This window comes from Brienomyrus brachyistius, unplaced genomic scaffold (assembly GCF_023856365.1).
Source record: "Brienomyrus brachyistius isolate T26 unplaced genomic scaffold, BBRACH_0.4 scaffold118, whole genome shotgun sequence".
In the NCBI taxonomy this organism is placed as follows: domain Eukaryota; kingdom Metazoa; phylum Chordata; class Actinopteri; order Osteoglossiformes; family Mormyridae; genus Brienomyrus; species Brienomyrus brachyistius.
In genome coordinates, this window is record NW_026042393.1 from 425,753 (window position 1) to 453,391 (window position 27,639).

At 49.0% G+C, this 27,639-nt stretch overlaps 1 protein-coding gene and 1 long non-coding RNA gene across 3 annotated transcripts in view; one reads left to right on the plus strand and one right to left on the minus strand.

Moving 5' to 3' along the window:
- Positions 1–3,394: 3,394 nt before the first annotated feature.
- runx3 (RUNX family transcription factor 3) overlaps positions 3,395–27,639 on the plus strand; it is a 36,272-nt gene continuing 12,027 nt past the window's right edge. Inside the window, 5 exon segments of the mRNA XM_049004744.1 lie at positions 3,395–3,608; positions 3,798–3,990; positions 22,485–22,726; positions 24,226–24,382; positions 25,463–25,567. Of these exon segments, the coding sequence (XP_048860701.1) occupies positions 3,933–3,990; positions 22,485–22,726; positions 24,226–24,382; positions 25,463–25,567 (562 nt within the window). The 5' untranslated portion in view covers positions 3,395–3,608; positions 3,798–3,932.
- Positions 6,960–8,348, minus strand: LOC125727800 (uncharacterized). 2 transcript variants are annotated; one of them, XR_007388856.1, is made up of 4 exons: positions 8,209–8,348; positions 7,612–8,096; positions 7,435–7,478; positions 6,960–7,346 (listed from the first exon to the last, which is right to left on the minus strand). It is a non-coding gene; the product is annotated as an uncharacterized LOC125727800 (long non-coding RNA). The 2 variants fall into 2 exon arrangements; XR_007388857.1 differs by having other exon boundaries at positions 7,612–8,348.

Below are 27,639 nucleotides of genomic sequence, written 5' to 3' on the forward strand. Positions count from 1 at the left end.
CCACATACACACACACAGACGCACACACACTCACCCTCATACACACAGACAGACGCACACACACTCACCCTCATACACACACAGACGCACACACACTCACCCGCATACACACACAGACGCACACACACTCACCCCCATACACACAGACAGATGCACACACACTCACCCGCATACACACATACAGACGCACACACACTCACCCGCATACACACACAGACGCACACACACTCACCCTCATACACACACACAGACGCACACACACTCACCCTCATACACACACACAGACGCACACACACTCACCCGCATACACACACACAGACGCACACACACTCACCCGCATACACACACACAGACGCACACACACTCACCCGCATACACACACACAGACGCACACACACTCACCCGCATACACACACACAGACGCACACACACTCACCCTCATACACACACCCAGACGCACACACACTCACCCGCATACACACACACAGACGCACACACACTCACCCGCATACACACACACAGACGCACACACACTCACCCGCATACACACACACAGACGCACACACACTCACCCGCATACACACACACAGACGCACACACACTCACCCGCATACACACACACAGACGCACACACTCACCCGCATACACACACACAGACGCACACACTCACCCTCATACACACAGACAGACGCACACACACTCACCCTCATACACACAGACAGACGCACACACACTCACCCTCATACACACAGACAGACGCACACACACTCACCCTCATACACACACACAGACGCACACACACTCACCCTCATACACACACACAGACGCACACACACTCACCCGCATACACACACACAGACACACACATTCACCCGCATACACACAGACAGACGCACACACACTCACCCTCATACACACAGACAGACGCACACACACTCACCCTCATACACACAGACAGACGCACACACACTCACCCTCATACACACACACAGACGCACACACACTCACCCTCATACACACACACAGACGCACACACACTCACCCGCATACACACACACAGACACACACATTCACCCGCATACACACACACAGACGCACACACACTCACCCGCATACACACACACAGACGCACACACACTCACCCGCATACACACACAGACGCACACACACTCACCCTCATACACACACACAGACGCACACACACTCACCCGCATACACACACACAGACACACACATTCACCCGCATACACACACACAGACGCACACACACTCACCCTCATACACACACACAGACACACACATTCACCCGCATACACACATACAGACGCACACACACTCACCCGCATACACACACACAGACGCACACACACTCACCCGCATACACACACAGAGACGCACACACACACAGACGCACGCACACACTCACCCGCATACACACACACAGACGCACGCACACACACTCACCCGCATACACACACACAGACGCACACACTCACCCTCATACACACATAGACGCACACACACTCACCCTCATACACACAGACAGACGCACACACACTCACCCTCATACACACACACAGACGCACACACACTCACCCTCATACACACACACAGACGCACACACACTCACCCTCATACACACACACAGACGCACACACACTCACCCACATACACACATACAGACGCACACACACTCACCCGCATACACACACACACTCACCCTCATACACACAGACAGACGCACACACACTCAGCCGCATACACACAGACAGACGTACACACACTCACCCGCATACACACATACAGACGCACACACACTCACCCACATACACACATACAGACGCACACACACTCACCCGCATACACACATACAGACGCACGCACACACACTCACCCTCATACACACAGACAGACGCACACACACTCAGCCGCATACACACAGACAGACGCACACACACTCACCCGCATACACAGACGCACACACACTCACCCACATACACACATACAGACGCACACACACTCACCCACATACACACATACAGACGCACACACTCACCCTCATACACACATACAGACGCACACACACTCACCCTCATACACACATACAGACGCACACACACTCACCCGCATACACACATACAGACGCACACACACTCACCCTCATACACACACACAGACGCACACACACTCACCCTCATACACACACAGATGCACACACACTCACCCGCATACACAGACACAGAGGCACACACACTCACCCGCATACACACATACAGACGCACACACACTCACCCGCATACACACTCACCCTCATACACACATACACACAGCTGCTCCTCTTCAGTGCTTCAGACTCACGTAAATGTTTCTTCATGGTCAGTTTATCAAGTCAAGTCAAGTAGTTTTTATTGTCATTTCAACCATACACACAGTATACAGAGAAATGAGGTAACGTTCCTCCAGGACCATGGTGCAACACAGAGCAGGACAAAGACAGAGCAACATCATAAGTGCAGACAGGACAGCATAGCAGTACAGATTGACAAGACAGACAAGACAACATACAGTGCCAATTAACAGTGGTAACATTCTGGATACAGTATTTGTTACTGTATGGTAGCAGCGAAGGTTGTTTGTGCAAAAATGATGTACAAAATGCCGTGGTATAATAAATAACAATAAATATTATATACAGATGTACAGATGTGTATGTGTGTGTGTGGGGGGGGGATTGTGTTCAGTTCCGGTTGAGGAGTCTGATGATATCTCTTCACCTGGTGGGTTTAATGTAGTCTACAAGCTGGTTTTGCCTCTCATCAGGATCCCAGGTGGACCTTGGTTCTCTGCCTGGTCCTGGCATTGCCAGTGAAACTTGGGGCTATGATACTATCAAGTGGTAAGTGAGGGTGGAGAGTTGGTTTGGAGGCCTGAAACCACACACAGACACACATACAGACACACACACACATACAGACACAGACACACACACAGAGACACACACACACACACACATACAGACACACACACACACACACACACAGACACACACAGCTCCATCCTCTAGCACCCACCGACAGCCCCCTAACCCCAAACCTGGTTCCCACCCCCCAGGGCTCACTTTCTTTTTCTTTTGCACTCTTCTGTCGCTCCCATTCTCTCTCGTCCTCTCTGTCTTTTATCGCACTTTTAAGTTTTGAGTTCTTCATATTTGTTGGGGCGCCACTTGAAAGTGTCCCTGTGTGACAGGACAGAAAGCCACAAGGCTGAGGCGGGGAGCCAATGAAACGCCGGCACTTTCTAAAGTTAAAAAGGAGGGAATTAAAGAGAGAGAGAGCAAGAGACAGAGAGAGAGACAGAGAGAGAGGGAGAGAGAGGGAGGGAGATGGGGAGGCCCGTGTGACCTCATGTGACATGTGACGGCAGAGAGCTCCGACCCAACCAACAGGACCTGGGAGTCGCCTCATCGATGTGTGAGGGAGGCCGCGTCGGCCGCCAAGAGCCACCTGAAGGTAAATCCAGCCGAGCCTGCAGGGACCCCTCCGCCTGCAACGCCACCTCTGCCAGTGCTACCATCTCCGCCACCTCTTCCACCTCCGCCCTCGACCCCGGTGAGTCTCGCCGTGCCCCCCACCCCGCCTGCCACCTTACCATCAACCCTGCTACTTTGCTATGACGTCGCCTGCAGTATAGCTGACAGGATGTAGAGAAGGATCCCAAAGCGAAGCCTCACTCACAAACAAGCTTCGTCTGTCGTTCTCTGTCTCTCTCTCTGTGCCACCCGCTCTTCCTGCCACAAGACGAGTTCTGCCAACCGCCAGAGACACATACCAACACCAGCACGGACGCTGGCACAACCACCGGCACAGACAGCAACGTGGACCCTGGCACAAACGCCAACACGGACAGCAGCCCGGGCTGCACTACCAGCCAGAATGGCATCTAACAGCATTTTTGACTCCTTCTCCACTTACTCCAGCAGCTTCTTGAGAGGTGAGTCCCCGTACCCTGTAGCCCGCCGGCCTGCACCCCCGAGCCCCCTTCTCCCTACAGCAGGGGTGCTGTCTGCTTTCCTCTCGTGTTCCGCTTGGCGTCTGGGTCAGAAAACCGCTTTGATGGCAACGCGTGTCAGTGTGACACATAAGTGCCTGGGAACAGAGTTGTGACGTTTGGAGGGAGAAAACAATGAGAAGAGAAAGGGAGGGAGAGTCAGCAGCAGGTCCAGGGATCCAGCTTCCTACCCGTTATCAAAGGCGGAAGGCCAGGGTCATCGCAGCGGTGACGCTGGCTCTGTTTCTATGGCAACCCTCTGCCATTAGATCTGGCACTGGGCCAGCAGTCACCATTTGGCACGGGACTTGAGTTTAATGAGAAAGCGTGACAGGGCCGGCGACAGTTCCACACCGGCACCATGGAGCAGCGGGAACACAGGTGCACAGGGGCCCTAAGGACACTCCGGAGTGGCATCCGCGGGTGGAAAGCCGAACAGCGGAGAGGCGCCGGCTTCCCGCCACTGCTGCAGATCGGTGTTAATTAGAGACCGTTACAGAAGGGCAGCGCCGCACCATAATTGTTTGCAGGGTATTTTTCCAAAGCTCTGGGCTGACAGAGCCCCCCCTGCACACAGGCGCACACACTGAAGCTCTGTGAACGCGGGACACACAGATATTTAGAAAAATTTATTGTTTCCTCTTTACAAGTGGTTTCAATTTTTTTTTGCTTTTAGTGCGTCTCTCTAGGGTCTATCACGGCGCAGAAGCATTTCACACAGTAGAGATGGGGTTAGATGTGTCGGAAATGATTCATAAATATAAATGTTCGGGCCCAGAGAAGGCAGAGGATGAGATGACGTCTCATAAGTGATATCAAGATGGAGCCTGAATGTGTCACCGGCACTGGTGGGTCATGCACACTGTCATGTTTAAATTTACACACGTGTGCAGTACTCCTAAAACGCTGGGGGAGGGGTCGGTTGAGGCCCTGGGGGGGCTGAGGTGCGGGTGGAGACACAGCACAACCTGATAAGGCGATAAGATCCGGCCCCTTTATTGGGGACAGGGGGAGGGGACGCGGTACTCACCAGACCCTGGTGAAACGGAAGCACGGCGTCCGAAAGGTGCTGCACTGCTGGTGAGAAGGGAGGCTAATCTGATGCAGACAGCACACTGCTCCGTGCCATCGCTGCCATGAGGCCATGCCTCCCTCCGTACACAGCCCAGGCCTCACAATGCCCCAGATAGAGCTGCGGGCCCCCAGGGACCCAGGTTCGAGTGACACCCAGCACTTACCAGAAAGACTAAAAAGCCTTGTTACACCAGCACAGTTGCATTTCACTTCCACGCAGACTGCGTGACAAACTATTTCATGCCTCCATAACCACTTCTGCTTCTGAAAGCACTTCAGAAGCCCACAGCCAGGGGGCCAAGATTTAGGGGACACCCACCAAAAGGACAGCAATAAGTATCTAAGGCAGCAATAAGTGTATGACAAGTGTAACCAACCCGCGGTACATCTGTGTCTGTCCCTGACCCGCGGTACATCTCTGTCTGTCCCTGACCCGCGGTACATCTCTGTCTGTCCCTGACCCGCGGTACATCTGTGTCTGTCCCTGACCCGCGGTACATCTCTGTCTCTCCCTGACCCGCGGTACATCTCTGTCTCTCCCTGACCCGCGGTACATCTCTGTCTCTCCCTGACCCGCGGTACATCTCTGTCTCTCCCTGACCCGCGGTACATCTCTGTCTCTCCCTGACCCGCGGTACATCTCTGTCTCACATTGACCCGCGGTACATCTGTGTCTGTCCCTGACCCGCGGTACATCTCTGTCTCTCCCTGACCCGCGGTACATCTCTGTCTCTCCCTGACCCGCGGTACATCTCTGTCTGTCCCTGACCCGCGGTACATCTGTGTCTGTCCCTGACCCGCGGTACATCTCTGTCTCTCCCTGACCCGCGGTACATCTCTGTCTCTCCCTGACCCGCGGTACATCTCTGTCTCTCCCTGACCCGCGGTACATCTCTGTCTCTCCCTGACCCGCGGTACATCTCTGTCTCTCCCTGACCCGCGGTACATCTCTGTCTCACATTGACCCGCGGTACATCTGTGTCTGTCCCTGACCCGCGGTACATCTCTGTCTCTCCCTGACCCGCGGTACATCTCTGTCTCTCCCTGACCCGCGGTACATCTCTGTCTGTCCCTGACCCGCGGTACATCTCTGTCTGTCCCTGACCCGCGGTACATCTCTGTCTCACCCTGACCCGCGGTACATCTCTGTCTGTCCCTGACCCGCGGTACATCTGTCTCTCCCTGACCCGCGGTACATCTCTGTCTGTCCCTGACCTGCGGTACATCTCTGTCTCTCCCTGACCCGCGGTACATCTGTGTCTGTCCCTGACCCGCGGTACATCTCTGTCTCACGCTGACCCGCGGTACATCTCTGTGTCACCCCTGACCCGTGGTACACCTCTGTCTCACGCTGACCCGGAAATGACCAGCCAGTGTTAAGCTCGTTCGCTGAAAGGCAAAATGGAGCGGCTTGTTGAGATATGGCAAGTTCAGCAGTCAACAGAATTCATAATGTCTAGACGGGCTATTTTAACCAAGAATGCCTAGTGTGGAAAACATATCTGCCAGGCAAAGCTAGCCTTAAAGATGACGACCAGATGTTAGGAAGGAAGGACATTCTAATTGGATAATGAGATGGAAATGCTTAGAATATCATTTCTATTCCGCTGATAGAAAAAAACACCGAAGTACTAGGGGCTTTCCTTTTTATGTTATATACTGTTTGGACACAGCCAGGAATTCAGTTAGTAAGACAAGAACGGCCATTTAGCTGGCAGTTCACCTCATTGGTCAGCAGCCCAGAGTGAGGGCTGGTTTCCAGTTCTGTTGTCTGGTTTATGGCCAGCAGCTTTTTAAACCGTGGAAATCCTCCAATTCTCATGCTGTTGCATCATCACTAAATTGCATGTTAATGACACAGTGAATATGAGGTAGAAAAAAAGCATAATTTTCACCATGGCTGGGGAACGGGGCCACCTAGATCTCCATCATTCCTCACCATGGCTGGGGAACAGGGCCACCTAGATCTCCATCATTCCTCACCATGGCTGGGGAACGGGGCCACCTAGATCTCCATCATTCCTCACCATGGCTGGGGAACAGGGCCACCTAGATCTCCATCATTCCTCACCATGGCTGGGGAACAGGGCCACCTAGATCTCCATCATTCCTCACCATGGCTGGGGAACAGGGCCACCTAGATCTCCATCATTCCTCACCATGGCTGGGGAACGGGGCCACCTAGATCTCCATCATTCCTCACCATGGCTGGGGAACAGGGCCACCTAGATCTCCATCATTCCTCACCATGGCTGAGGAACAGGGCCACCTAGATCTCCATCATTCCTCACCATGGCTGGGGAACAGGGGCACCTAGATCTCCATCATTCCTCACCATGGCTGGGGAACGGGGCCACCTAGATCTCCATCATTCCTCACCATGGCTGGGGAACAGGGGCCACCTAGATCTCCATCATTCCTCACCATGGCTGAGGAACAGGGCCACCTAGATCTCCATCACTCCTCACCATGGCTGGGGAACAGGGCCACCTAGATCTCCATCACTCCTCACCATGGCTGGGGAACGGGGCCACTTAGATCTCCAGTCAGCAAGGATATCAAGTGGAAAATCCAGTGGGCCATGCAGCAGGAGGAAGTGAGGGAAAGAGAAAGAGAGAGCGCATATACTCAGCATGTGGCAGGCCGCACTGCATGATGAAGCGGGAACCTACTGAGGACACTGTATAGCCAGTTCTGAGGAGGGTGGGACAGAGGCTGGTGGAGGGTAAATGTGCTGTCCTCGGGACAGTTTGGCGATGGCGGGATGAGGGAGAGTGACGTCTGGAAGCATAGCAGAGACATAGAGACACACGTACCGGTGATATCAGTGACAGGGGCCACTCTGACTCTGCGTAAAGTTTGATCTGTATCGGCTTTGCCTGTCTGAGGGGCTCAGACTGTCCCCAGCACCAGCAGGCTGACTCTCCACCTTCCAGCCACACAGAGCTGCCAACTCCATTCTCCCAGAGGTTAATCTGCTGAAAAATACGCTGCATCAAAAATTACAATTCCAGTCAGTGAAAGAGAGTAATTCACCTCTCCCGAAGCTGATAGGCCCCCTGTGAGCTGGTAAAGACGTACCCCCACCTGTCTGCAGATTTGCAGTGACACCCTTGTGAGGCACAGGGCTGCCAGCCTTCACAGAGTGCTGGCCTCAGCTGGGGTTTGGCTGCCTCCCACAAGGTTCCCATCAGCCTGGCCCTGTCAAAGCGCAGACACACATGTCGTAAGGCACATATATGTACAGGGGATACGTGGAGGGGATACGTGGAGGGGAACGCGCAGGGGATACGCGCAGGGGATACGCGCAGGGGATACGCGCAGGGGATACGCACAGGGGATACGCACAGGGGATACGCACAGGGGATACGCAAAGGGGATACGCAAAGGGGATACGCAAAGGGGATACGCGCAGGGGATACGCGCAGGGGATACTCACAGGGGATACGCGCAAGGGATACGCGCAAGGGATACGCGCAAGGGATACGCGCAAGGGATACGCGCAAGGGATACGCGCAAGGGATACGCGCAAGGGATACGCGCAGGGGATACGCGCAGGGGATACGCACAGGGGATACGCACAGGGGATACGCGCAAGGGATACGCGCAGGGGATACTCACAGGGGATACTCACAGGGGATACGCGCAAGGGATACGCGCAGGGGATACGCGCAGGGGATACGCGCAGGGGATACGCGCAGGGGATACGCACAGGGGATACGCACAGGGGATACGCGCAGGGGATACGCGCAGGGGATACGCGCAGGGGATACGCGCAGGGGATACGCGCAGGGGATACGCGCAGGGGATACTCACAGGGGATACTCACAGGGGATACTCACAGGGGATACGCGCAGGGGATACTCACAGGGGATACGCGCAGGGGATATGCACAGGGGATACGCGCATGTACATAGAAGCCAATACTGTAATAAATACCAGCAATGAAATACCTTTCCAAACCAATAAGTTAATAACTTTTTGACAATAATGTAATAAGTTATATTACATTATTGACTTTTATTGCATCAAGAACGGAGAAATTTATTATGTTATTGACAGTTTGCATTACTGGTTGCTGTGCATGTAGCGCATTCGGGAGCCATGGTTGTGAGTGACTGAAACCCCACAGCCAAGGCGGCACAGGGAAGCGAGAATACAGACCGACGGTCCGACGGCGCTCTGCCTTGGTTCCCCTCCTCCACCTCACCGCTGGGCTAAAAGCTACAATTCTGCAGAGGAACCATGACTAGGGGCTAAACCGCAGCTCCCGGGGACAGAGCAGTCACCCGGGGGGACAATGACACGAGGCAGAGTGCGTGCATGTCTCGGCGTGTCTGGAGTGAAGTCTGAAACGTGACTGCGAGTCGGATCCTGGGAGTGCGAGTGCAGCTACCACTGAGCTGTCATTCTCTGGCCCAGAGCCAGTGCCTTGAACCAAACCCATGAAAAAAACCCCAATCGCAGCGTTACCAAAATGTGCTAATGATAGGATGTGAGCAGCTCCATGCAGTCAACGCGTTTGCGCTCAGATTCCTCAGTGTTACAGGGCAGATCTTTAAACCCGTACACACGAGCACAGGGTCTGACCCCATACACACGAGCACAGGGTCTGACCCCGTACACATGAGCACAGGGTCTAACCTCGTACACACGAGCACAGGGTCTAACCTAATATACACGAGCACAGGGTCTGACCTTGTACACATTAGCACAGGGTCTAACCCCATACACACGAGCACAAGGTCCAACCTAATATACACGAGCACAGGGTCTGACCTTATACACATTAGCACAGGGTCTAACCCCGTACACACGAGCACAGGATCTAACCTAATATACACGAGCACAGGATCTGACCTTGTACACACCAGTACAGGGTCTAACCCCGTACACACGAGCACAGGGTCTAACCTAATATACACGAGCACAGGGTCTGACCTCGTACACACGAGCACAAGATCTAATCCCGTACACACGAGCACAGGGTCTAACCCTGTACACACGAGCACAGGGTCTAACCTAATATACACCAACACAGGGTCTAACCAAATATACAGGAGCACAGGGTCTAAACCTGTAAACACGAGCACAGGGTCTAACCTCGTACACATGAGCACAGGGTCTAAATCTGTACTTATGAATATTGAGTAAAAGCTTGGCTTTTGCTATTATCAGCTTGTCTGATGATTAATCACACTTCACTTGCATACAGAAGTGTAATGCACATATTCTTGGGGCAGACGTACAAGCATGCTGGACCGTGGAGGCACTCATATGGGCATTTCCACAATGGCTGAGCACAGAGCATTGGAGCGGGAAGCCACGCAGTCAGGCCGGCTGTGCACCTCTGCAGAGAGCCGGCCAGCCACAGCACAGCCTGTCACTCTGCTGAGGAAGCCGCTTTGTTTCTGTCAGTTTGACTGCAGCACGTTAGGTGCCATTTCACCAGGTGCAGGGGCGTCAGATCTAGTAGGTGTGTATCTACAGAGCGGGTGCTGACCCAGAGTAACCCCACTCTCTGTCTGCGCAGCTGCAGCCCAACTGCTGCTCCTCAGTTCTCCAATTTCTTGCTTGAGCTTGAGCAGGGCAGCTTCCTCCCCGCAGTCTGCTCTGAGGCTGATTAATCTGATTTAGGAGGGCTTTTCTCACAAACAAGAGGACGGGAGCCCAGCGGGGGTCCATGGAGGAAGCCCACAGCACTCTCAGGGTCCACAGAGGGAGAGCAGATGGGCCCTAGGGGTCCAGCCCGGATGCTGCCCGATCAGCTCAAACCGGAAACGGTCCCGGTGAAAAGAGGGACTGGAAGTGGCAGAGTGCTGGCCGAGAACAGGGCGACCGCTGTTCACACACCAACTTGGGGCACAGGGCTGGAGGTACAGGCATCACATAACCTGTGTTCTCACACACTAACTCTTTGGAGGGTGATGTGTGAGTGTGTGTGTGTCTGTGTGCTGGCACTGTATGTGTGTGACCATGTGTGTGTGTGTGACCATATGAGTGTGTGGGTTTGCATAGATCACATTTGGGGACCAAAATGTCCCCAAAGTGCATTAAACCTGAAACTTCCTTACTTTTGCGGACACTTCTTCAGGTCCCCATTTGGATAACCTCAATTTTATAAAAATTGCAATCGAAAAAGTAAAAATGCCAAAAGTCTTGTATTTGAGTTGGTTGCTTATGGTTAAGGTTAGGGCTGCGTAGGGGTTAAGGGTGTCATAATTGGGATTAGGGTTCTTCCCATAGAGATGAATGGACAGCCCCCATTTAGATAGGAAGACCAACTTATGTGTGTGTGTGTGTGAGTGTGTGTGTGTTAGTGTGTGTGCATGTGCGTGCGTGTGTGTGAGTGTGTGTGCGTGTGTGTGAGTGTGTGTGCGTGTGTGAGTGTGTGTGCGTGTGTGTGCGTGTGTGTGTGAGTATGTTTGTGCGTGTGCATGTGCAAGTGTGTGTGTGTGCATGTGCGTGTGTGTGTGTGAGTGTGTGTGCATGTGCAAGTATGTGTGTGTGCATGTGCGTGTGTGTGTGTGAGAGTGTGTGTGAGTGTGCGTGTGAGTGTGTGTGTGCGTGTGAGTGTGTGCGTGTGTGTGCGAGTGTGTGTGTGTGTGCATGTGCGTGTGTGTGTGTGAGTGTGTGTGCATGTGCAAGTATGTGTGTGTGCATGTGCGTGTGTGTGTGTGAGAGTGTGTGTGAGTGTGCGTGTGAGTGTGTGTGTGCGTGTGAGTGTGTGCGTGTGTGTGCGAGTGTGTGCGAGTGTGTGTGTGTGTGCATGTGCGTGCGCGTGCGTGTGTGTATCTGTTTGTGAGGAGGTGGAAGGTTATTGAACACATAGTTTAAAAAATCAAAGCGTGTGACAGAGGCTGCTGTATCCGTGCTTAGATGACTGGCACAGGGTTTACTCAGAACGAGAGGCGGGGGCACTGTTGGGGGGGGGGGCGGAGGCGGGGGTGGGCCTGGGAGAGCAGGCACATCAAAGGTCTGAGACTCATCTCTGTGCGATGGTTGTGAATCAGGCCTCGAATTGAAACAATCTCAGAGGTTTCTGTAATCGTTCCCAGCGCCACGTCTGATCATTCATTCATTAGCCTCAGCGATATCCCACAATGCAAATCTCTGCCTGTCACAGGCAGCTTCGCCGGCAGCTGCTTTCTTTGTCATCTTTACATCCTCTGAGCCTCAACCTCCAACCTTTCAGTGCAGAACGCAGGGATCGGTCTGGGGCCACAGGAACACGCAGGCCCCACCCCCCCACTCACCTGGCAGCTTGGCGGCAGCTGCTCCAGACACTCACGTGCCATTCCGATGTGGAAGCAGGCAGAAATACACCCCCCCCGCTGCTCCCTCAATACGCCTCTGGGCTGCTCCCTCTTCCCCCTTGCTGCTCCCTTATCCGTGTCTCGACTGCTCCTTCGTCCCCCCCCCCTGCTGCTCCCTTGTCTCGCCCCTGGGCTGCTCCCTCCCCCCCCCACCGCTGCTTCCTCCTCCTGCCTTTGGGCTGCTACCTCCCATAACCCCCCTCTCCCCCCATCCCCGCCTCTGGGCTGTTTTTATGCTGTTTCTATATCAGTTTTATTAGTCGCCTTCTGCCAACGCAGCTTTGCTTTTGCTCGGCTTTCCGCAGTCCGGCACGTTCTTCGGAAGCAGCGCGGCGGCCCCAGCTCCCGCTCCTGCCTGGAATCGATATCCTCCTTCAAAGGGGCCTGTGTTTCATCTCATGTGCACGCTTAACACTGACGGGGCCAGATTGATGAGCCCTGGCCAAAGCGTAAAAGTATCTCTGAAAAGTTAAGGTTCAGAAGATGGGGGGGGGGGGGTCTTTCTGGGTGATCAGAGCATTTGGGGGGGGGGGGGAATCATTCATGCAATTTTTCATGTGACTCGCAGCTTCTGACAGCCAATCAGTTGAGGATCCATCTCCCCTCAAACAGTGAGCGAGGTGCCAGTTGCACACGCATACACACACATACGCACACACACACACACACGCATACATACGCATACACACACATACGCATACACACACACAGACACTGGTGTCCCTAGGCTTTCCGCTGAAATGTAGCTAAGAAGCAGATCCCCTCCCTGACCGTCACTGAGCCACGCTTTCAGATTGAGGTCCTTCAACAAAAAACCATGACCAGCCTGTGTTTCTGTGGGTGCAAGTTTCCCACATTCCCAGACGCAGTCAGCCTGCAACCTGGCGATTTGCTTTGGCCCCAGATTCGTGCTGAGCCTCTGACGTGACCCTAAGCGATGGACTGTATGGTCAGTAGCTGATCACTGCTTAGAAATTCACTGCAAGATGTTTCAGGGAGAGGAGATCAGTCTGGGATTTACTTTCATGTCTTACGATACGAAGTATTCATTTCAGCCATGGACTGGATATCACTGTTTTATAAATGATGGTACTCATATGTATTCATGAATCATTTTTAAGTATCACTGTTGGAAAATGACTTCAAAAGTATCTGAAAGTAGTTTGCTGCAGGTTTTGGGAAACACAGGATTCCCGGGAAGCCCAGAATGGGCTCCGCTTTTGAGGAAGGGGTGCTGCTGGTCCCGCTGAGGGGCTCTGGAACCTGGGTCTTTTCCTGATACAGCCAGCAGCCAGGCCTCGCCAGATACTGAGCACGGCATTTTCCTCACACTTAGCTCCATAGGGCAGTGGTGGGTCAAGCCCCCTCGGTCCATCCCTAGAAGAAGCCCCCCCTCCCCATAAAGCCACCATCGCCGGCGGCAATAATCTGCTCTGCGCACGATGAACAGAGTGAGTCAATGCATTTGGCCAGCCGGGTGGGAGGGGGTAACTGTCACTGGCAACGCTGAGCAACATCTTGTAGCGATTATCGCAGCGGAAAAATGTTTTTCTGCAACATGCAATTACTATAGATTACAGATTGCGTTCATGGCATCAGAAGCCATGACCAGAGACAGACAGAGACAGTCCGTTGCAGACGGGGGAGAGAGTAACTGCAGCTCCTCCTTGGGCTCGTCTGATTGGATCCAGAGCCACAAATCGTGTGGTGACAAATCACCAACAGCTCGCCAGCATCACACCAGTGTTGATTGGCCAGCCGCACCAACGGCTCAGCCTGCTGCCAGGCAAAGGTCAGGGGTCACGGGGTGACTCGGCGCCGCCTCTGGCTCGCTTGTGCTCATTGTCCATCCATCCATCCATCCATGTGGGTGACACTGTCACAAAGGGCCTCTCCGGCCCTCAAACTCCCTCCTGTTTAAGATGCACATGCCGCAGCAATAGCAGGATGGCTGAGTGACGCTCAACTCTTAGCGAGAGCAAAGTGAGAAGCAGTTTGACGTGAAGGGGGTGCCTCCTCTAGGACGCGCTGTCCCTTAAGGTTAGGGCTCTGCATCAGGGGGTTCCTGGGGAGGACATGGGTGGGTTCCTGGGGAGGACATGGGTGGGTTCCTGGAGAGGACATGGGCCTAACTCAGGATGCCTGTTTCATCTCCACTGTGCAAACGCTGTCAGACCACTGCTTCAGGCTGAGTGTCAGTTCACCTCCCACGGCTCCAGCAAAAGGGTCTCTGTCTGCCAGCACCTGCACCAGTGCGGCTCCAGTGACTTCAGCAACCATTAACAGAGTAGCCATCAGCAGCATAGTCAGCCAGCTGAGACTCAGGTGCCCCCTCTAGAGTTTAAGTGTGGATACATCATGCTCTGGCCTCCGAGGCACCATATTCACACGTTTCCTTGTAGTTGACGTGATGACACGTTTGTCCAAAGCACTGCTGCTTCAGAACAGTGACTGTGAAAAAAAATGTGAAATTTACCCTGAATAGAATCGTAACTGTTGACGTGGGAATGGCACGGAAATAATGAAGAGTACATAGTGTGTGACAAACGGACATGCTCAGTATGAACAAAAAAACGTCCCAAATACATCTAGAATGTTTCTTATGGTCTTTGGTGGTGGCGTGGCAGTCACTGGAGGGGGAGGTCCGGAGGCAGCGCGGAGGTCCCTGCCGCAGGCTCCAGTTTAGACTGGCTAGCCCGCTTTTACCCAATCATAAATAGATTATCTAATCCGTGAAGCGACTTGGCGCACAGACAGCAAAGCCATTCCCACACGCGTAGGTGCATTACGATGCAACGGCATTAAAACGTCGGGGAGGTAAACGCATAAACGGACTGAAAGCTCCCGGTCTGTTCACAGTCACTGCAGTATTTTAGCCGGTCACGTCTTTAACACGATAATTAGTTTCTGGTCTGGAGCATGTCAGGGACTCGTTCATCGTTTTATGTAATATATACGCATAAATGACAAAATCTAAATAACGATGTTTAAACACCAAACAAATACGGAGTGGAGCACAAAGGGGCCATTCTGTCTCTTGCAGATAAGAGACACCCTTACTGAGTCACCTCTGAGACGAGACATGTCCGTTAAAAAGCAGGAAATTACAGACAGACGGCCGCACGCCAGCGTCGCATCTGCGGTGACATGCCAGCGACAGTGTCACACTGCTCCACATGACAGCGGAGGAAGCGCCTTGAAATTTCACAAAGAAAACCTGCAGTGTGTAAAATAGCCATTTGTGCACTAAATGTTTTAGCCGTCTCATTTTAGACAGAACCGCGAAAAAGCAATATCTTTGAAAGCCACATTAATTCTTAATTAACTCTTAAATATTACGGCTTTTATTTAGTTAGTTATATGATTTTACTGCCATTGAAATCGGTTAAATGTATAAATGGAGGCATATTTGTAATAACTCTTCATTGTACACTATATTGATCTTCGGCAAGTCATTTTTTCGTAAAGGTATTCCTTCTTTGGGGACCTATATAAATATCTCATTTCATGTCTTATTCTGAAAAGTGAGAATAGTAATAAATAAATAAATGTATGTTTTTAAAAAAAACTACTGAGCACCTTAATTTCGGAAATACCGACGGCTCTCGGAAGCGCCGAGCCGCCGCGAGCCGTGCCAGCCGAGCCCTCCGATTAGCGCAGGCATACAGCTAATAATACGTAATCGTCTTATGTCATCTGTCAGCTTCATACTATTCCTAATTTCCCTTGTACCGGTTTCAAATTAATACGTCACCGGAATAGGCCTATTTGTACAAACTGGAAATAGCTCATTGGTGTAGGCCTATGTGATTAATCTGATTCACATTTCCATAAAGATAGTAGGTCTATCTTTCGCTAAGAAACAAAGCCATCAAAACAAAATAAGATGCAGTCATATGATATTCGCACACGCCAAAATCTGAACAACCGGGGGCGAATGAAGGAAATCACTTGTCATAAGTGAATTCCGGTCTTAATAATAAAAAAAAAAACCGTCGTGCAGCACGGGCACCGGCCCTGGCTCAGGTCCTCCAGGCCGGACGGAAGGACAAAGATAAAGACTCAGCTGCAATCGGAGTTACGTGAACCGCCGGACTATCACTTAGTTAAGCGGTGAAGAAATAGTAGGCAGATGAGGCGAAAGCCGCCTACCTCTTTCCCAACGACCCCCAACCCCCAGGTCGTAGCCTTATTTCTTCACGCGTTATTGGCTTCCACAGGTTTTAACTGGAGCGGGTAAAATTGTGTAATTATTTAAAATAACTTCTAAATGTGATGCGTCCATGACCTTATCAAAATAAGCGAACAATGTGTGTTTAAGAAGTTTCTTCTAATGACTTAGTGGGCGTCAAAGCCTCAGAGGAAAAGCTGTATATTTGGACTTTCTATAGGCAGAAAATGGTTAGCGTGCATAACCACAATCTAAGAGCCACATAACATTCACAACTGCTAGAACCGCGTTCCCTTTTAGAGCGAAAAGCCGAAAAGATAACGGCATCTGAAGAGTTCAGATGAGAAGCGCCGTGAACATAGAGACCGCTGTATTCAGCGGGTAAATGACCGTAAAACATCAGAGCAAATGAAAGGGCAGAAGCTGACTATGTTCAAATAAGGCGCACGCTGCTCTCTTCATCGGATTTTAAAGGAAAGGATAGTAGTCCAAGTCCACGATAGCCTAAATACTGTATTAAATATCAGTGGGGTATCTCATCGGAACCCAGCGCGGATCATTAAAAATCGTTCAGCACACGGATCCGTGCGGCTGAAACCGAATAAACTGCTGTTGAAATGCTGGAGTCTAAGTATGACAGGTTCATATGACTGGTGTGCAGCTTCTTTTCGCCTGCGGTTTGACATTAATAATGGAGGGAGGCAGGACGGGATGACGGGCTGAAATATCAGCGATGTCGCGGCCACGGCGGACCTTTTCTGGGCCTACAAATAGATCAAATTCATAGCTGATATTACTAGAGGAGCCACAAGGGTCTCGAACAGTTGGATAAAGCAGATAAACTTTCCGAAAGACAAGGCATCTTTAATGATCATATACATAGTCTATTTAAAAATCACTTTCCAGCAGAATAATTTTAAACCAGGTTTATACGGGTATGCCTGTCATGTCGCAAGTTGTTTGCAAATTATCGGAATTAGACTGCTGATATTACAGAAAACAATAACGCATCTCTCTCTCTCTCTCTCTCTCTCTCTCTTACACACACACACACACACACACACACAGATACTGTATAAAAAGCTTATATGTGAGAGTGAATAACGGGTAAAAGCGTAAAGCGCTCCCGTTGTCCAACACCGGGCACCCCGATGAAAAGCTCCGCATCCTTCAGCATTCCGGTTTTTGCCAATCTTAGCTGATGTTATTTGGGCAGACCGTGTGCTTACACATGGCTATAGGCCTACTTAATTACTGCACAGTGTCTCTCATCATTTTTTCGCCTAGGGTCCTACTTTACGAGGTATCGCCATCTTTTAAATCCTTCTGCGTTAGTCATCTGTGTGTCTACACATACCTTCCAGCTAAGAAGTTGCTGATGAAAATGTTTGTTGGTGTTTCCCTTATAAAATCTGGAGGGGTGGAGGGGGCGTGCTTGGCCGCTCTGGGGAATCATCATGTCGAAAAAAGTGATTCAGAATTTAGTGGGCGTCCCCCAGTTATCTGAGCGAAATGGAGCGAGCGTCGGGTACCTAACAGCACGTTTTTTTTGTAGAATTTAATGTAATCTATCATACTACCTACGAACCACGGTAATAAAAAAATTAAAAATTAATATTAAAAAAATACTAATACGCTGAACTGTTTATGCCTTTCTATAATGAATAAACAGCTTAGAAAACGTCACCAGGTATATTACTTTGTTTTAAATTACTAATTTATTACTAGCCCTCGGTACGCGTGAAAAGAGGTTATCTGCCCAATTCACCGCCAATCCCACAAACCTGCAGACCGCTCAGACTGGGTCGGTCAAAAATAAACCCGCAGTGCCTTCCTACCCTGAAGGACAATAAAAACACGCAGAACACATCTACACTGCCCCAGCACGCGATGGATGGGCACCCACCGCCGCAGGGGATCCAGACAAACGCGAGGCCAGGCACCCCTGGCGCGGCACGCTTCCCCTGGCTCGTGCGGTGAGCGCAGCCGGCCCGGGGGCTCTTTTTATTTTCAATCTATGACCCCAAGTGATATGAAGCGCATTTTACTTACAAAGAAAACAAATAAATCTTGCTAATATCCGACCTATAAATGAATTCGTTTTTAACTTTTCATTGACTCATATTCGATATGTTTAAACGAAATATATAAGTATTATATACAAACGGAAAGGGAAGAGTTACATGTCAGTATAGTAAAACACTGAACTTAACGCTTAAATATTTGGTATTTTTATATTTGCATATGAGGAATGTAACTCGAATATAAATATAATTGAAATATTTATGAACTCCATAATACCATGAGTAACAAGAGGAATTAAAAAATCAAAATAAAGAGGAGGAAAGTGGAAAACTGTCTGAGTCAGACATGCAGTCTGTTGCTATGATCTAAACGGTTCATCTCGCAACCTTAGCGGCTATCCCGGCTGACTCATTCAACGACTGTTTGATGTTTAAGAGAAGCACGTCGCTTGTATTTCCCTGATTTCATCCCAGGCCAACTCGGGTGTGTCTGTTCAAAACACATTTTTCATTTCACACTATAGGGAGCTCCTGAAGAATTGCTAATTATTGGTTTTAAATGAGAATTTGACCGCGCCAGGCTGAAGCCGCAAACACAATCTTCGCTGCCTTTTGAAATGTTTTATTTTCTACTACTGATTTATATTTTACTGAGCTGTATGCAACTTAATGTTCGACTGTGATTATGTGGCGTTTTCAAAGCGCTATTTTTAGGGAAAGCACATTTGTAATGAGGTTAACCTAAATTTAAAATATTCGATTAACAGCTTAACTGACAAACGTTTCTATCATGCAATCGAGAACGAAATTTACTTTATACTGTATTTTTCATCGATTTTACGTCTGTTAATTAGCAGATGGTGACGTTGTTTGGCGAAGTCCCATGAATTTCAATTCAGAATATGAATAAAGTATTCACCTTATGTACTTAGTCAAAATTTCCATCTATTTTACGAGATGTATTTTTTCAATAGTAACGACATATTTAATGTATAAATTATTGTAGCGAATTAATTAAAAATACAGGCATATATTCGGTATTTTGTTTATGCAGTTCAAAAATATTGCATTTACGTGTGTTTCTTGAACATATTGATCATATTTGCTTTATGCTACAAACGAAAATTTTAAAATAAGTATGTTTAGCTCTTTGTTTAAAATGTTTCGCCCCAAATTCTTTCCGACGCTGAAGTGCGCGAGCGTGCGGAGCGAATCCGCGCTTTAAACTGCTGACTTCTTTCAAACGACAAACGCGCCAACTAGCGTCCAACCCCCCGCATGGCCAAGCAGCTCGCCTTCACGCGCCAGGGCGTGGTGCTCAGCACAGGATACCGCCTTAATAACCTGTACGGCACAGAACTCCCACCAATAAATATGCTAACATTACACCCCCACGTCACGGCAAATTATCCAACTTTTCATTTTTAAATTATTTTACGTGTAATCATGGTTGATGTATCGATACAAAATTACGAACAGTGCCTTTTGAAAATTAAATATTACTGATTTCTATATACCTAATATAATAATAAAGATAAGAAAATCAAACTAAAGGATGCGATTGTTTAATTAGGAGGATTTCGTGTGACTTGTTACGCATTACTGTAATAATCACTTTTAATGGATAAATAACGCGGATCTATGAGGACACGAAGTAACGCGCGTGCAGAGCCACGGAGATTTAATTACATTCTAATCTGTGCACATAAAGTAATTAGTAAAAAATAAATAGTAAATACATATTTGAGAAACTTGGTAGAAGCTGTACAGAAATACTGTTGCCGTGGAAGTATTTAAAATATAAAACTCTGAGGATGCGGTGTAGTTGTTGCAGTCGCTTGAATCTTAACGCGTCGGTTTTAATGGATGATAAGCGAAAATGTCTCCAAAATTATCCTGCACTTCACGAAAATATATGAAATTCCAATAATTAATATGAAATGTCTTCTTCCGTGTCTGTGTTATTAAATGATTTTGAGGAGGATCACAAACACGTTTTTCTGATGTATACACATAAATCTACCCCTAAATGAAGCTCCTTGACCAGAATGTCATTGGTCACGAAATACACACAAACAAATCTACACAGATAATTAATGCGTTGATCTCAAATATCGCAGGTGTCAAAGCTTCGTGATGTAACACATAAAGCATCGGCCGAAACTCAAAAAGCTAGATTTAGGTAGCAGGTAACTGTACATTCAAGAGAGAAGCATCGTCATTAAGTAAAGTTTGCTGTATTTTGTGGTACAACTTTATATGACATTTACCGCGAGAGCTAGAGCTAAATTAGCTAAGTGTAAAGGCCAAATGAACTGTACAATGTAAGATATACAAGTAGAGAACATAATTAAATCATACGATAAAGATTAAACATCTGATTGAACTTCCCTCAAAAACGCGAATAATATACTATTTAATTTAAAAAGACTTATAGTTTTTAATCAAATAAACTGCAGTATATTAGGCAAAGAGCAAATCGAAGAGCGGTTGGTAAGAATAAATGAAAATAAATGTGATAAGCGATGAGTTATCAGCGCACGACTGAATGGCTCGCATTTGAAAGCGTATGATTGGCTTGTGATAGCCCGGCCCAGGCGGCCCATTGGCAGAAGGCGTCGCCAATCTGCGGCCGCCACAAACTCCGCTCACTTGAGTAAATAATATTACGGCACTTTTCCCTCTTGCACCACCTTACAGCGAAGCGCAAAAAGAGAGCGCGTCCTTGTTGGCTTCCCCAACAAACGCTGCGAAACGGAATTACGCTTCTCGCGAATTGCAGAACAAAGAGCTCTATTGGATACGGAAGAGAGCAAGAATTTAGACAAGACCTATAGTCAATTTTGACCTTGTCTGAATTTACAATCAGATAAGGAACTCGTCGCTGACTGTCAAGATAGTTGTATTCTTCGCGGAAGAAGACAAAAGACGACTGAACAAATATATACGTGTATTACCAAGCATTGTGGTTTTAAATTAATCATGAAATAGCGCTCGGAACGGCTGCAATTTGAGGATTTTCACAGGAAACAGCGTCTGGAGGCAGAGAGCGTCTCCCCGCGTTTTGTTGACAGACTGACAGAAGCGCGTCGCAGGGCGATATGCGCTGGTGTGAACCGGCAGGCATCCGATACAGTTGTTTCTAAATGTTTTGCAAAACTGGTGCATTACACGTAGTTTTCGTTTTCAATGGAAATTAAATAAAAAAAGAAACTAATAGTGGCTGATCTGTTCAACCTGCCATAAAATTGGGCTTTCGTTTTAAAGCGACTGTTTTAAAAGTCTGGTATTGTGTAGCTTTTGTCCTTATGTGTACGTCAGTATAGAAACATTTGACTAGCAATATAATGTTTTGTAAAAGAGTAGCATCAGGTGCAGAATAGAAAGTGCACACGATTTGCATAGGCAACAAGATTAAAAAACCGCTGCGGAAAAGGGGGTCGGAGTTTGCGGTTTTTTACTTGTGCTGCAGACTGTGAGAAAAGCGAGAAGGCAGAGCGATGCTGCTCGCGCTTTAACACCCCAAGCTGTAAGCGGAGCGCCGGAGACCGAGCGTTTTTCCCCCTTTTATTGGCATCTCAGTAACTCTACATCCGCACAGAAAGCGCCGAGAGACAATTCGGCGCACTGCCGAGCACTAGGCACAGCAGCACGGTCAACGGCGCTGCGATCTCGGGTCCAACGCTGCGAGCTCGCTGGACTTTACGGGAACTTTCCAAAAAAGCGGACCGCCAGATTGGAGCAGAGAGTCTGTGCGGGAACAAGGAACCGGTCTTTGAAAGCGCACAAGACAACATACAAAGGCCAGTTTCAGAAGGACTGACCGAGTTGTTGTGATGCATATTCCCGTAGACCCAACAACTACCAGACGGTTCACACCGCCTTCGACGTCGTTCCCCTGCAGCAAGATCGGAGACGGCACCGGGCCTATGGGCACTCCTGGACCGGTGAGAGCTCGTAACGAAGCCCGTACTGTGGTGGACGTGCTGGCGGACCACGCAGGCGAGCTGGTTCGCACGGACAGCCCGAACTTTCTCTGCTCCGTGCTGCCGTCGCATTGGCGGTGTAACAAAACGCTGCCTGTGGCATTCAAGGTAAGGAAAATGCGCGTTTCTCTCCTTCTCTAACAGATTGAGGGCTTTTTTTAAAAAGAAAAATACGAATAACTGTTTCACGTGCGCATCCTGAAACGTCTCGACCAATTAATTATCACACTTACTTCCAAAGTGGATATGAGATCCTAAACGTGCACAAAATATCAGAGATTTAAGTTTGTAAATTCCGTTTGACGGACCATGGCACAGTAACAGCAGATCTTACAGTGCAGAATGGGATTTGATCAGAAACTTATTATTCTAAGAATGCCGTATTTTACACATGTATATACTACAACCGGGGTCAGTGCAGCCTAAAATCCTTTAATAACATAATCATTAATATTATGCAAGTGCAGTTATCCAACAAAATGCCTTTTACCATGTTACTATGATTCTGGCATGATGCTGATCGGAGGCAAATTTTTTATTTACTTGAAAATACTTAAGCTGGGAAGTGCCACTGGTCTGTGTGTGTGTGTGTGTGTGTGTGTGTGTGTGTGTATATATATATATATATATATATATATATATATATATATATATATATATATATATATATATATAAATTGAATGCTAAATTGGCGCTTAATAAGTAATTCAATTGTCGGCCAGTCTTTGCATGTCCTCAAAAAGTACCAAAGCACTAAACATCAGTCATTTCATTATTTGAAAAATTATACGTCGAAGAAAATTATTGAATAAATGTAAAGGTGAACGTGAAGCCCGTGCTGCGTTGGCGTGCTAACCGTGTCGGGGATGTGGAGAGAAAGGCTTCATCAAACAGCTTATGTTCTTCAAATGAGAATTTTTGCGGGTAGCGGTGTGGGTCACAGAATGAAATTTGCTATGTGGGTAAAGTCAACTAAAATAATTTGATTGCGGTCTTCTTGATAGACGTGGAAGCGCAACACCGCCGCCGACGAGTCGTGCCCTCGCGCAGTATTTTATACTACGGTTTAGCAAAGTAATAAAGGCGCCCTTTCAATCATTTGTTATAAAAACCTTCCTTTCCAATTGTTAACTTTCGGTTAAATTAATCAGAGCGAGCTGTGTATATACGTGTAGGTCATGGTATTTTAAAAGCTATAAATTCATAGCTATTACAATGTAAAGTCTGCATTTTAAAATGTTTAATAACATTTTAATATTTGTTAATAGTAGGATCAATTTCTGATTCGTTCACTTCTTACAAACTATATAAGCACTATATCCCTTCACTTCCTCGTAAAAATAATACGCACACTTTATGCGTTTTATGCATCAGTATATTACATGCATGCGAAAGGTTTTTTGGTTAGTTTGTTTTAATTAAGCAAACAAATATTTCTCTGGGTTTAATTTGTAAGCAACACTATTAATTTTAAATAAATATGCTCAGATAGGCCTACATGAAATCATCACGGTAGGTACGATTACATTTACGAGCATGATTGTAAATTACCTGTGATGTTCGTTGGTCCGTGATTCGGGGCACTGACAGCTGGATCCGCCATCAGGTGGTGGCGCTCGGCGATGTTCCTGACGGGACGCTGGTCACGGTGATGGCCGGTAATGATGAGAACTACTCGGCGGAGCTGAGGAACGCCTCCGCCGTCATGAAGAACCAGGTCGCCAGATTCAACGACCTGCGGTTCGTGGGAAGGAGCGGCCGAGGTGTGCAAAACATCACTCAGTTATTCTCTTCTTTCATCGTAATGATCGGTTACTGTAAGAGAAATTTGAGCACAATAATTATTTTCATTGAATGACACAATAAAATATGTGTGTGTCACACGGATAAAATATTTACTAGGGACAAATATTTTTTAGATTCTGAAATTTGACATACTAATTTAGAGAATTTGACACGGCGCACACATGAAGGCGGGCCGCGTCACGGTGACGCACAATTGAAATCTTGGCGTTTCTGAGTAATGAGTAATAATAAAACATTTATAATTGCACTTTTAAATATTGATTGTATTTAAACGTCAAACTATTTTACTTAAACATTACTTAATTGCCACTATAGTTTTACAACAAAATTTCTTCATCCATCAACGCTTTTAAGTATAAATATTTAAATACCTTTCAGACAAATCATCTTCATTTACAAAGTAAAAATTGCCACGTTTAGTTTTGCTTTATGTTTTAAGGACACGTTTTTGAAAATCTCCCGTTGAAATAGTTCAGATTCCTTCACGTGTTTATTTTCCTCTCTTCCCTCTTGGCCTCGGTCCTGCCCCGCAGTTTTTTTAAACGTTATATTTTAACTCATATAGTTGCAGACTGATGAATGGAAAATGTTCCGTTCTCTGAATTAAAAGTACCTTTCATTTCTGCATTCAATTACTCCGCTGCAGGATCCCTTTGCAGTTTCTTAACAAGAGATCCCTTTTATAAAGGCGCCATATGCGTGCTGAGCGGGGGACCCTCTGCACTGACTGGGGGGCGGGGGGCGGCAGAGTGTCCCGCCAGCCTCGCATTAACCGCAGCTCCAGTACGTGAAGTAGACAGCATTATTCGCGTTACTCTGGACTCTCGCTAATTCGACGTGGTTTTTACGCGTCGTTCATTTTATCCGTCTACACTACGGCAAATGTTAATTACGGAGTTAATGTGAAACCTATTAGGATGTGATGAAATCTGAATTAGGAGCGGCAGGGCTTGGGCGCCGTGCGGTTCCGGGGTAGGTGATCGACGCCGGACCGGCAACTGATCCAATGGTTTTCGCTTGAATCCTCCCGTCTTTAGGAAAGAGCTTCACCCTGACGATCACAGTATTCACCAGTCCGCCACAAGTGGCCACTTACCATCGCGCCATCAAGGTGACCGTGGATGGACCCAGGGAGCCCAGGCGTGAGTACCCACAATCCCTCTAACAAGCGTTTATAAACACGTCACGTGATTATAAATCCGAGGAAGCCAGACCAGATTCTCCAATGTTTGGCTAAAAAGGGGCGAGATTCCCGTGGGTGGGGAGCAGGGACCTGGAACATCCGGGTCTAGACTGGTGATGTTATTGATGGGGCACAAAGCAATCTCTCAAATCCATTAAGGATTATCCAGGCTGCCCACAAGCACTAAGCAGGCCAAGTGTCACTAAGCCACAAACACGGAGATGCCGGGGGGGGGGGGGGCTGAACAGGGCAGGCCGCCGACCCGGAGTGTTAACTCACCAGCTGCCTGTCTCTCCTGCACTGTTCAGGTAGATCTAGCTGAGGGTGGTGCCTGTTACTGTGGTGCTGATGGAGTGGGGGGGGGGTGTTAATTAAGCTGAATCATTAAGTAAATCAGAGTCACAGCGAGTAGGGGTCTCGGTGAGGGAGGGCGGGCTGCGACCCATGCGCAGGGAGAAGCTGTCCTGCTGAATCATCACTGGCACTAAGCAGGTAGTGAGAGACACACCCAGTGTACCCTGCGGGCTGTCTGCACATGGGGGCCGGGGGGGGGCACAGCACTCCTGCACATTCAGGTGAGGAAACCTGACGGGGTGCCTGGGAATTCTGTGGCAAGCAGAATGTCCTGTCAGGCTCTGCACGCACCTCACAGGGCAAGACCGGATTCGCCTGTCTCACTCACACACACAGTGCTGGGCTGATCGTTCAGCCAAACCAGGTCCTGCAGGGGCAAAGGGGAAGGTGTGTGAGTATGTGTGTGTCTCAGGAGGAGGATGGCAGTCGTAGGAGGGGCTAGTATGTCATCTTTAAACTGACCATAGACTACAGCCTGGTCACATGGTCACAAGCAGCCAATCCAGTGCCAGTCAGCTGCCACAGCTTGTGAAGGTTCTGTGTGAAACCGCAAAACAGAAACAGAGAGAACAGCGGGAGGAGAGCTAAACGAGAGGGAAAGAGGGATGGGGGAGGGATCAGAGAAAAGGCTGGGTCCCACCGGCTCCAGATCCCATACCGATGTCGTGGAGGAGAAGCCAGACATGCAGCTGTTTGTGAGGCACAGAGATGCTCTGAGCTGACAAATACTCAGAAGATAGATACTCGCAATCAGGTTTGGGTATGTACAAACAATATTAGATACTCACAGGCAGCATCGGGGATACGCGGTGAGTATCAGATACTCACGAGCAGCATGGGGGATACGCGGTGAGTATCAGATACTCACGGGCAGCATGGGGGATACGCGGTGAGTATCAGATACTCACGGGCAGCATGGGGGATACGCGGTGAGTATCAGATACTCACGGGCAGCATCGGGGATACGCGGTGAGTATCAGATACTCACGGGCAGCATCGGGGATACGCGGTGAGTATCAGATACTCACGGGCAGCATCGGGGATACGCGGTGAGTATCAGATACTCACAGGCAGCATGGGGGATACGCGGTGAGTATCAGATACTCACGGGCAGCATGGGGGATACGCGGTGAGTATCAGATACTCACGGGCAGCATGGGGGATACGCGGTGAGTATCAGATACTCACGGGCAGCATGGGGGATACTCGGTGAGTATCAGATACTCACGGGCAGCATGGGGGATACGCGGTGAGTATCAGATACTCACGGGCAGCATGGGGGATACGCAGTGAGTATCAGATACTCACAGGCAGCATCGGGACGTGCAGCTAGTATTGGGAAAATGTGATGATGTGGTCTCACCAGAGGGTGTGTAATGTGACCTATTCTGGCTTTTAGCGGCACTTAGTGGGAGCCAGTCATTGGTTTATGGCCGGGGGGTGGCGTTGGGCTTGGGGGTGCGTTTCTTGGTGGTGGCTTCAGCTGATTTTCATTTCACACGGAGGCTCCACGCGATATGCAAAGTCCAGGGCGGCACACAAAGGCTGCGCTGTCTCACGCTGGGGGCGGGGGCTTCCTACCCCCGTCAACAGGCATGAGCGTACGTTGGAAATGAAAAGAGGGGAGAGGGTAACCTGACAGGTGTGCCCCCCCCCCCCCACATTGATGTTGTAAAT